At 47.5% G+C, this 11,093-nt stretch overlaps 4 protein-coding genes across 4 annotated transcripts; 2 read left to right on the forward strand and 2 right to left on the reverse strand.

Moving 5' to 3' along the window:
* Positions 1 to 3,028: 3,028 nt before the first annotated feature.
* On the reverse strand, positions 3,029 to 3,698 carry N7473_003277 (VOC family protein; the record flags this gene model as incomplete). The annotated part of the gene is made up of 4 exons (XM_057149217.1): positions 3,029 to 3,163; positions 3,236 to 3,339; positions 3,396 to 3,495; positions 3,594 to 3,698. 4 exons carry the CDS (start codon positions 3,696 to 3,698, stop codon positions 3,029 to 3,031), a joined length of 444 nt encoding a protein of 147 aa, XP_057012871.1.
* Positions 3,699 to 4,262: 564 nt separating this feature from the next.
* On the forward strand, positions 4,263 to 4,973 carry N7473_003278 (DUF899 domain-containing protein; the record flags this gene model as incomplete). Its single annotated transcript, XM_057149218.1, has 2 exons — positions 4,263 to 4,274; positions 4,323 to 4,973. 2 exons carry the CDS (start codon positions 4,263 to 4,265, stop codon positions 4,971 to 4,973), a joined length of 663 nt encoding a protein of 220 aa, XP_057012872.1.
* A 577-nt stretch (positions 4,974 to 5,550) lies between these two features.
* Positions 5,551 to 8,198, reverse strand: N7473_003279 (Zn(II)2Cys6 transcription factor; the record flags this gene model as incomplete). The annotated part of the gene is made up of 7 exons (XM_057149219.1): positions 5,551 to 6,259; positions 6,317 to 6,496; positions 6,554 to 7,176; positions 7,229 to 7,309; positions 7,367 to 7,707; positions 7,764 to 7,960; positions 8,017 to 8,198. The coding sequence occupies 7 exons, from the start codon at positions 8,196 to 8,198 to the stop codon at positions 5,551 to 5,553; spliced, it is 2,313 nt and encodes a 770-aa protein (XP_057012873.1).
* A 984-nt stretch (positions 8,199 to 9,182) lies between these two features.
* N7473_003280 (membrane transporter) lies at positions 9,183 to 10,993 on the forward strand (the record flags this gene model as incomplete). Its single annotated transcript, XM_057149220.1, has 8 exons — positions 9,183 to 9,217; positions 9,277 to 9,347; positions 9,402 to 9,541; positions 9,625 to 9,761; positions 9,819 to 10,010; positions 10,085 to 10,189; positions 10,240 to 10,755; positions 10,810 to 10,993. The coding sequence occupies 8 exons, from the start codon at positions 9,183 to 9,185 to the stop codon at positions 10,991 to 10,993; spliced, it is 1,380 nt and encodes a 459-aa protein (XP_057012874.1).
* Positions 10,994 to 11,093: the final 100 nt, after the last annotated feature.

An 11,093-nucleotide genomic window follows, 5' to 3' on the forward strand; every position in this document is an offset into this window, starting at 1 on the left:
ATAAAATTACCAATTTCACCTCAGCCACGCCGTTTCCCGACGCGAAAGGGGGATGAGATCCACAGTATGAACCAATCAACATGCGTAGATGAACAGCCCTTCCGTCCCAAGGGATCCACCCCGACCGTGGGCGATGCGATCCCCGGTCATGCCAGTGGCAGGCCCTACCTGGTGCAATGCTGGAGAACCAACAATAAATTATGTCGTGTCGCGCGATGAATGCTACATATACTAATTATACTAGATAGCTAATAATACTCTAGACTTGTCTATAACACTTAAGAGAAGCCCTCGAGATCTCAAATTACGTCGGGATGACGGTTATTCCTCAAGTTGAATGGGGATCTACAGGGGAAATTACCAAATGACCAAATCTCCTGGCACTCAAACTCTAGACTCCTGTTAGTGGTAGTTCCTTACTTGCTACAGAAAACCGAGCATTTACTTAGCGACTAATCATCGGCTTTCCTTGAACACTGACTTCTCCTCTTAGCTTCGCAGCTGTTCAGAAACTTAGCTACTGCCTTTCACATTGAAGAGCCTTCGTGAATCATAACCCGTCCGCTAGCTTCAATACCATACCAAGTGGGCCAAAACTAGCTGTCGCAGAAACCAGGTCCAGGCCTGTGTTTGGAAGGCTGCGTAAATATAGAACTGAGGTCCACTGAAAATGATCCAGTGTCTACGCAGTCTGCGGAGGCACAGGCAGCACTGTCGATACAGTAATTGTCCTGATAGGCATCCTGTTAGAGATTCGAGTACAAGCCCGTAAACACAGCAAGTCTCACCATGGCACAGACTAAGGTTCATCTCATCTGCACAATCCAATTTATCGAGTCTCATAACCTTAATCCAGGCATCTAGCGCCCGGATGATCTACCAAGGGAGAAGTTTGCAACATAATGTCTTAACTATCGCCTGCAGTCTCCCTTGAAATCCCTTACCCGCCCCCTGTGGGGTTCACACTTCAATCGTTTGGACAGGTTGCGAATTTAATGTGTTTAGAATATCAATCTAATGTCAAATTAAACTATGAGCTGTGTGGTAGAAGAATACTATTTAGTTGTTGGATCATGGATCATAGTCCTTTTGCGAGTCCAAATTCTCAGGTTCTGCCCGCTTTGCTTGAATTATGGGGAAATCTCACCCAGAGAATTTGGATTAAATTAGGACTACCTAATATTTAGATAGGGATCCAGCGACTATTCCTTCACTGTTTGCCACCTTCTAAATTGTGAGTTTGTAGTAGTAAAACCAGGCCTTCCAGAGGGGGTGTAGGGATATATATAGTACCCTACCTACGGTCGACGACTGGCTAGTCTGTAGATGTGTGCATTGGGCAATTCACTACTGCAATTAAGGAATAAAGAAATAGAGAAACAGTACTCAAAACAACGATTATGTTGAAGCGAAGAATGAAAATCGACGACTTGACACTAGAAATACCAAATCGCCGTTGAAGCGGAAAGCACAAGACAAAAACCGGAAAACGACAGTCTATCTTTGACATAAAAATTACCTGTCCTAACCAAAAATTCCTATGGCTCCGGGGCATAAGTATCCGAAAAACTTTCAACAGTCACAAGTCCCGAACCTCCTCCCATACGAACCGAGGTTTGACCGTTTAAAAAGGGCAGAGTGTCAGGAAGTTGCAGTCCCGAATAGGCGAACGGTACGCCTGGCACTGGCGAATAAGCCTGTATTGGGGGGTTCTCTGCCACCACATTTTGGCTTTGATAAGCCATGGCTGCAAGAATGACCATTGAATTGGCCTGTAGATTGTTGCTATTTACTACTGTCATGTAGGGGTTGTCGACTGATTGAGACAAAGTTGCAATATCCCACGATACCGCTTGCCCGAGGTCAGTGGGCGCGAAGGTTTGAAACGCGGGACTCCTGGCGAAGCTGTTGCCCATCGTGATGCCCACAATCTGCATCCAAACATACGGAGGTACAATGGTAGCATACACCGGGTGGGAGATGTTGTTTTGGGCAAAATTTGTTGCAAAATATGCCACGTCCTTTGGGTCCGCATTTCCTGGGACTGGAAGTAGCTGGTTTGGGTACAGTTCTGCGTAGATTGTCTGGAGGTCTCGTCCCGAAAAGAAAAGAAGATTCCCGAGGTCTTGATTATTGGGTGGAAAGGGATTGTAGGGTACTCCTTATGATGCGAATTGCGGTCCTATCAACTGGAGATACCTCGCATGAGGTAGGCTTCGTGGGTCGTTGGTGAAGGATGCCTCCGCCATAGGTACTCCAATATTCTGCATTATCTCTGTCTCTTGCACAGTCATGCTGTCCGAGGGAGCAATGTCCAATGACCCCCCCAGTAGGACTCAGGGTCGAGGCACTGGGAACTGGTACACTAAATGTATCAAGTAGGTTAGCCAAAAATTTCTTATTTCACAACTGCTGATGGATTACTTGAAGGAGTCAGGGCGACTGACTGCACAGTAGGGGATAGGTTACGAGATGACGCGGTGGGCTCTGGGAGCCTGTTTCTTGCCTGTGTAGTACCTTAGGGAGTCACCATAGCCCGCATGGAGGGCAATCTAGCCATATTACCACTTGCCACAGGGCTCATTGCTGCCTGCAATACTCTAGAAGTTGAGACAGCTGTAGTAGCTCATAGTTAGCGGACTGAAAAGAATTGAGGACCTTTGGCAGGATTGCTCATACTCTCCTCCCTGGGGGGGGAGGCAGGGCAAAAGTTCCCCTAATCAACATGGTTGCCACAAAGACTGAAGGCCTCATTTCATATTCTGAGTTAGAGTGTTTTATAAAAAATGGGCTAAATTAAGAGTCAGATTGCTGTAGTCTAGGAGACATCCATCGGAATAACCGGACAAAGCACCCTCTTATATGTACTTCATTGCACATGACGATTAATTAACAAGGACTCTGTGCCGGCAACGTTCGGATGAAAGATAGACCCATATTTACATGGGACCTTAGAGAAGATGACTAGAAAACAAAACGACCCACTTTGTTGGGAAAGCAACCGCTGCGAAATACCCTCCAAGACTCTCTAGCTACGATGAAATTCGTAGCAACCGAATCGGTTCCCTTCAGGATCACGGAAGTTCATAAACCACCCATGTGAACTCTCGGTTGTCTTGCTGAGACAGGTACTACCACCATGTTCAAGAATTCTCTTCTCTATCTGATATAATCAGCCTGCGAATCTTCTGGAAAATGTACGCATTTCCTGGAGTATTTCGGCACCAGGACTGACCATGTCAAGGGAGTCGACCGAGTAGTACACGGTCATCCCACTACCCATAATCTGCTCTGTTGGAGCGCAACCCTCCGGCATCTGGACTATGCCTCCTGTGAATCCTAGACAGAAACCTCATTAAGCGATTTTGGTGGGCTGTGCATCACTGTTGGCTTACCCTTCGGTTCAGCGAAGCTATAATGCAGCACTTTGCTTTGGCCTTCAGCCGATTCAGCTGGTCTCCATTCCCAGGACGGAAAGATGGCAGCGTAAAATGCCTTCCCAGTCAAAATAGTCAGTGGGGTCCAGTCACTACCCTGCTACCACAACAGGCAAAAATCATCAGAGTAGCCTCGCCGTATGACCGCTAACCGACCTTAAGTCTTTCGGTATTCCGTGCAGGGATCTCCACCCAACATGGGGACCCTTGTTGAGGAGGCTTCCACTGGGCCTTAGCTGCGTTGGTGGTTTCGGTAGACATTGTAGGCTGTTAGAGGCAGAATAAGTTGAACGCCAGACAAAAGGTTCGGAGGGAGGTGAAGGAGCATAATAAATCTACTCCCTCTTATACTGCCCACAGGAAGCTGTGAGAGTTAAGGATGGTAAGTGTACGTCATCGACAATATTATCATGGAGAGCAGGCGGCAAGTAGAGTCTCACCTAGAGGCCTAGATCAATGCAGCCACTTCGTATATTTATCATGAATCCATGAATATTGGATCAAGGAGAGTCCCACAGCGAATGAGCGCTAATACACGCCAGTCGAGAACGCCACGATTTGAGTTCGAATACGAGGAATCTCCCGACAACGCGTCTCAACCGCGTCACACTGATGCGAATTTCCTCTTTCGACGTTACACGTGATGAATAAGCCTTGTCTGCCGATTGGCCCTTACCCTTAGCTCGTCCTTTTTCATTAAAGAAGTCCTCTTTTCTTTCAAAACTCGCGAGACATGGTGTTTTTTTATACACAAAACTCGTATGATTTTGACATGCATTGAGCTCTGGCCAGGTGCACTCTTTAATCGTATCACAATTTGCAGCAATGGACAGCCAGGTATGCTTCTCTCCCAAGTATCCCGTGGATTTCCCTCACCCATGCTAGAAGAATATTGTCAGCCCTGAAGAGTACCAGGCTGCTCGATCTCGTCTTCTTCAGCACGAGAAAGCAGCAACCCGCCTGCTACAGGAGCTCGCCTTGTCGCGCCGTCAATTGCCCATGGTGCGCATCCACGACCCAGCTAGATTCCAATTCGACACACCTGACGGAACGAAGAGCCTGTTGGACCTATTTGATGGGCGCAAACAGCTGATCCTCTACCATTTTATGCTGGGACCCCATGAGACCCAGGGCTGCGTGGGCTGCTCATTCTGCATGGACCATATCCCCGATCTCCGCCACCTCTGGAGCAGGGATACTTCGTTCGTCGCCGTGGCTACTGCGCCCTTGTCTGAAGTCACCGCCTACGGGAATCGGATGGGCTGGAAGTTCCCTTTTTATAGTTCTGCGAAAACGCACAAAGCGTGGGCCGAAGTCGAGGGACAGGGAGAAATTGTCACCTGGAAGCCCGGGAACGACTACTTTGGACTATGTTCGTTCTTTCGGGAAGGTGACGAGGTATTTCACACCTATGATACCTCGTCTCGTGGCTTGGAGATCATCTTGTCAACATATCACCTGCTGGATATGACCCTAATGGGTCGGCAGGAGGTGGGAAATGGAATGAACAACTTCCGCCGCCACGATGAATACTAAATTGGCAAGAAATTGCAACAACTCCTCAATTTGCCCTTTAAAGCCTTCTCTTCAACAGATTGAATAAATCGCGTGACGTACCTCTTGTTCGGACTTATATTTGGAACAAGAGATAACATCGACAGAGGTACCTTCTTCAGTGGGGTTCCACAAATTTGAAACCCCGATAAAGTTTCGAAATCATGCTAGCAGTCACCCATTGAACGGTATCTATACTATGAAAGAAGATGATTCAAAAGACATTCAGAAAGACATTTCGAAAAAGAGTGATTGAAGCATGTCCAGTTGGTTCGTTTCTCTGGTCTCAAGACTCACACTTTCATGAATTTCGCTGGCTTCGCCGATTGACAGACTACTTCCTGCGACTCTAGCCCTGTAGTGATGCCGTTTGTCTCCATCAGGAATTGTCTAGGCATTCGGGCACGTGCAAGGTATCTAGTGTTTAAGACAGGGCTGGCGACTCATTCTCGACCATAGCATAATCTCAATTGCTTCCTGTGTTTTCAAGATTTCCCGAGCAGTAGACTGTCAAAATTATGGCAAACAAGATGTGAAAACAGCATATTGGGAGTGACATTCATTGTAGCGGAGGGTCCATCATAATCATGCTGGCGGGAGATATGAAGCCGTTTGTCAGATATTCCATATTCGAGGTTTCAAGCCCGTCTCCAAAGTCATCAAAGCCAATGTCTTTTTCCGAGTAGAGATGTTGAGTGTCTAGGAGATCCATTGAAAATTCTCCAGGCATCTGTTGCAAGATCGAGCTCGAGGAGGTTGCGCTTTGCGTGATTTGCTGCACCTGCGGATCGGACAGCTGTCGGGTATCTACAAGCTGTAGCTCGCCCCAGAGCCGTTCAATATCACTTTGAAGTGGGTAATGCCCTCTATAAAGCGCGTAATCCAATGTCAAAGACAAACGGAGATATGAACGAGGTTGTCGTGCAAAGTATTCACAGACGTTTTTAAATCGGCTTCCCGCCACTGATCTGAGCTGGTTTGGAGGATTCCCCTCATCAGCATCATCGAGGTCTTCGGTAAACTCGTCGTTGCGAAGCAATTCGTTCCCGCCAGGCGTAATGTCGATACCTAGTTTTGCGCCGGAAAACGAAAGAGCACTGTCGATGAAAGCGCAGACCTTATCAGCGGCCTCATACCGAGATCCAAGGACCCGCATGACTTCCTGGTAGAAGTGTAACTGGCGGCGCCGACCAGCCCTTTGCAGGCGGGTCGAAGAGAATCCCGAATCGACGGTACTGAGTAAAAGTGGAAGCGCTACGTGTGCCACTCTGAGAAATAGTTAGTCTCCAGCTAGTCTACAAAACATGTTTCGCCATGGAACTCACACGCTGATAGGCAGATGGCTTGCCAACCCATGAGTGATCAAATCTTTGACGATCCTGGCCAAGCTCGTGATGACCTCTTCAATATCCTTTTTAACAGATTGCATTTTGCTGGGATAAATATTTGCATATCTTGTCTCCCACATCAGTCCCTCATAGTGACTGACGGCAAGTCGAGCGGAGCTGTGGTAGACACATCAGGAATAAAATCAGGGCATCTTAAATTTCTCATAGACTCACTCGTAGTATATCCGCGTCAGCTTGTTGAAGACCGCAATTCCGAGGGAAGTGGACTGTGTTTCCAGTACTTCATCGGCAGTGTCTCGCCACCTTTGGAGCCCACTTTTCATTCTATCGACTTCATTCTCAATAGTATAGAAAGTTTCGTGCAAATCAGGCTGTTGCAAAGTTCCCCAAAGCGGAGCATAAGTGATGTTGACAAGCTTTGTAATGACAATTGCAAGATCGCATTGGAGGCGGAAAATGGCGACAAGTTGTTTTTTCTCCTTGGGGTCATATACGCGCGAGTTCTGGATTTCGTCCGCCAGATCTACCTCATCCAAATATTTGGTCGGAATCCCACCTCGTTCCAGGCCCACCTGTGTTGGCCGTCTCAGGGCCAGAGAGTGAATTCTATCTCGAAGGATGATGCACCACCATAGCCGTTTTTTGGCAACTGTATCGTGGCTGCGTCTGAGGTCATGACTGAATAGATCAGCTTCGATTGACCTCGCCAACTGCATTGCTACTGAGAGCCAGCGTGTACCAGAAAAGAAGTCCAAAGCTGTTGTTTGAAATGTGAGAAGAAGAGCACCCTGTGCCCTCGGCAGGACATCGATCTCAGTATCGAAATCAAATAAGAGCTAGCAATTCCGGTTAGCATCGCATTAAAATTGGACGCATTTTGAATTTTACCTTAGCTCGTTGGTAGAATGCAGTTCGAGCCGCCCTGATGTCGTAAAATCCTACCGCGTTGAGAATATGTCCTGGGACAAACTATGCATAGTTGGCTTTGAAGTTCCAAGAGCAATGATGGATGGGATAACCACTTACCACAGAGCTAGCAAACAACATTGCCTGGAGCACAAAAAGCGACATTTGTTGTCCAGATACATTATCGGAACCCTTTGAGCGATACATCCTCCAAACCTCTGCCTCATCTATGACAGGAAGACAAGGATGAACATAGAGGAAGTACTTTGTGATAAAGATGTCGAGATAACGCGACTCAGGAACACAGAAGCAACCTTTCAACTCTAAGAAGCTTACATCTTCAAAGGGTAACTGATCAAGACGTGTAAGTTTCAGGAATTGGTAGGATGCAAAAGGGACGTTGGCCGAAGGTCCAGGATTGTTTGGTACTGTCTGGACGAATGGTAACGGAATTAAATGGTCTATCACAATCCTTCACGTCAGTATCATTCAGTTTCAAGACTCCAGTTTCACTCACTCATGTCGTAGGGGAAACCAGCGCCGCTGTTCATTGATAGAAAAGGCGCCATGTTTGACATATCATCAACAGGTTCAAGGGACGAGATGCCGTAGGAAATTGTTCTGACCAGGTGGCTTTGGTTCATTCCGTCTTCCTGGAAAATGCTGCGACTGGGAGGTAGCCGTGCCTGTGTTTGTCGAATGTTGAGACTTGTGCTACCAGTCTTGTCAGAAACAGGGACGTCTAGGGATGGCCATCCCGGCAACCTCACCTCCGGGTCTTTGATGTAGTCTTTGTCATACGGATACGGCACTCGTGGCGGTCAAGTTTGCAGTTGGTGCATGGAAGACCCTGTATCGCGACATCACATCGGACTTTGCGGTCATGACACCACGAGCATGCGACACGCGCCCGTTTGCGTAGTCGCTCCTGTTTTGCTGAGTCGGGATCCATTTCACTGGACCTTGCCGTGCGAGAATCCTCTTTTCGATAGAATTGAAGGAACTCTTGTTGCAACCGACATCGTTAGTCACAAGTGGTTCCTGGGGGGCGTTTGAGACGTGGAGAGCGATTGCGGGGTGCGGGGGACTCCGTGAGCTCATTGAGGCTGATGGCCTAGCCTCGTCCATGACCCATCATGAGCTCTCTCGCCTAGTCCAAGGGTGGAGATTTCGCCCCCATTTTTGCCTTCAGCGTGCACTATAATTGGTCGCGGAAGTCGTACAAGTAGCGCAGCGAAACCGAATTTAAACTTTCCGTAGCCGAAATTCTTCGGCAACGGTGTTAGCCACTGCAACGCAAATATTGATTAGAGTATTCGCAACCAACAACCAATGCCTTCATTTGATTTAACAAGATTGACGGAACATGAGCAAAATTCGGGGTATGTGGGAAACTAAGCTGAGCAATTCTCCAATCGTTCTAACGACATCATGGCGACCGTAATAGTGTGCACTTCCTGGTTATACAAGAAGGCTCATTTCAGAACCCTTCTTTTTCCTTTATAACTATTACTTGGTCAGCATAGAAAAAAGTTTCAAATATCCCTCCGGCGCTAGGATTTCCAGCATGAAAAAATCGTACAGGTGAAGTTTTGTCCACATGGGGAAGCTTCAAGCCGAGGAATCTCGGCAGGAATGCGATCCTTGATCCTGACCCACGGAACACACTCATTTCCCAGGCTTTGTACATACATTTATTGATAGTTTTCGGTAAGCTTGTGAGCTATTCAAGCCCAGTGAGGAGGCACGTTGACCAAGTTTGGAATCGCCTGATGAGAACCTTTAGCATAAACTGGTCTGCCCCGGCCTCGTGTCTCACTGGGGCAAGAATATAAAGACAGCTGGGACTCTCCAGATCTGTACGACATCTAGGAAACATCCATTTATAGCTTTTAAAACCTTCACATCTCAGAAAGAAAGATTCTGACCTCTCGCTATGGCGTTGCTGAAATCGAAATTCCGCCTGACAAGGTATGCTGATCGAGTCACGCTCGCAGGTCGTTGTTAACAATGAAAATATGGTAATCAAGTCCGTGGATGCAGAATTTTATTTCTGGAGTTATCCTATTCCTGACAGTGGGGATCTACTTGGCAGTCATCGGTGAGGAGTTGAAGATCATATTGGCAATGAACGATGATCGCTAAGTCTTAATAGGTCTCGGTGCAGGAGGAGGAAAGCCCAGCTCGGCTCATGTGGCAACCATCACCTACACCTCCATCTACGCTGTCTTCGCCGTGACTGGTTTCTTCGGTGGTAGTATTATGAACACGATCGGGCCGAGATGGACAATGACAGTCAGCTCATCTCTTCCACGCCTATCGCTCCAGAGATGGCATCTTCCAGCTGTTGATAACGCCTACTAATGTTCGGATGATAGATCGGTGCTATTGGATATCCGTTCTACATCTCAAGTCTCTGGTACTACGACGCAACAGGTCATGATTGGTTTCCCCTGACAGCAGGAATCCTGGGAGGTTTCGGGGCAGGCTTACTCTGGACCGTTTCGGGCTTCATGTAAGGAAATACTCCCTTCTGTTGATCCCTTTTCTAATGGTATATGGATAATTTTAGTCAGTTTGCCTATGCTGCAGAGGCAGATAAGGGAACTTACATTGCGTGGCAGCTTTTTTTGCTCGCGATCGGCTCGACAGTCGGCGCACTTGTGGCCTTCGGAATCAGCATCAACGAAACTGGCCTGACCGGTGTTCCAACATCAGTTTATCTGACATTCATCATCATTATGTCCTCGGCTATCGTTCTATCGTGAGTAAAATAGTCTGATCATCGGCATATGCTTTCTCTAATTCTCACAAACCGCACAGTCTTCTCACTATTAGATCACCACAGGACATCGTCCGAGATGATGGTACTCACCTAGCGATCTTCGAGGCTACTGACTTTAAAACAGAAGTCAAAGCATGCATTTATTTGATGAAGGACTGGTTCGTAAAACAACAATTGCTATCATATTGCTTTGCTCACTGGTGTCTAGGAAAATTGTCGCTCTGATTGTCCCGATGATAGCAACGGAGATGTCCTCGGCCTTGATACCAACACTTAGCGCTTACACCTTCAACCTGCGAACGCGATCGCTAAATAGTGTTCTTTTCTGGGCCGTCCAAATTCCTGCGACCCTCCTTTACGGCTTGGTATTAGACAACGATCGGTTTTCAAGACGCGTCCGGGGCATCATGGCACTCACCATTGCGGTTGTGATAGTCGCTGTTAGCTGGGCTCTTGCTCTCAGAATTCAAGTGAAGCACCAACTACGGCGGGATGTGCCTTCTCCAGATTGGGACTGGACAGATTCTCAATACGCGGAGTTCAGCGTCATGGTACTTTTTACCGGTATTGCCTATGCGATTGACCAAATGATCGTCATGTGGGTAATCAGTGCGTTCAGTAATGAGCCCAGACTACTTGCAAGATACGGTGGCTTTTTCAAGGGCATGTTGAGCGCTGGGTTGTGTATCGCTTTTGGCATGGAGTCAGGGAGAGTTTCGTATCTGTGAGTGAAGCACCTCTATGAATACAGTATTCTCTGCTAATTGCCGCGAAAAAGGAACCAAACAATTGTCCAGACCACGCTGATGCTTGCCTCATTCCCGATCATGTATTTCCTGGTCATTAAGTGTGTGAAGGACACAAATTACTTCAGCGAGGCCACCGTCATCCCACCGGAATATGCTGGCGTTCAGAAATCGCAGGCTGCAGCCCAGGAGACCGAACTCGGAAAATCATGCTAGAAATTGTAACAAAGAGCTCGAATAATCGCAATGACAGCTGTCGCTGGATTGCAAGGGGTGATTGTGGAGATATATCGTGCCTTCAGAACCTCCGCACCTC

The sequence above is a fragment of the Penicillium subrubescens genome, assembly GCF_028828155.1.
Source record: "Penicillium subrubescens strain IBT 31985 chromosome Unknown utg000002l_segment0_segment0, whole genome shotgun sequence".
NCBI lineage: Eukaryota > Fungi > Ascomycota > Eurotiomycetes > Eurotiales > Aspergillaceae > Penicillium > Penicillium subrubescens.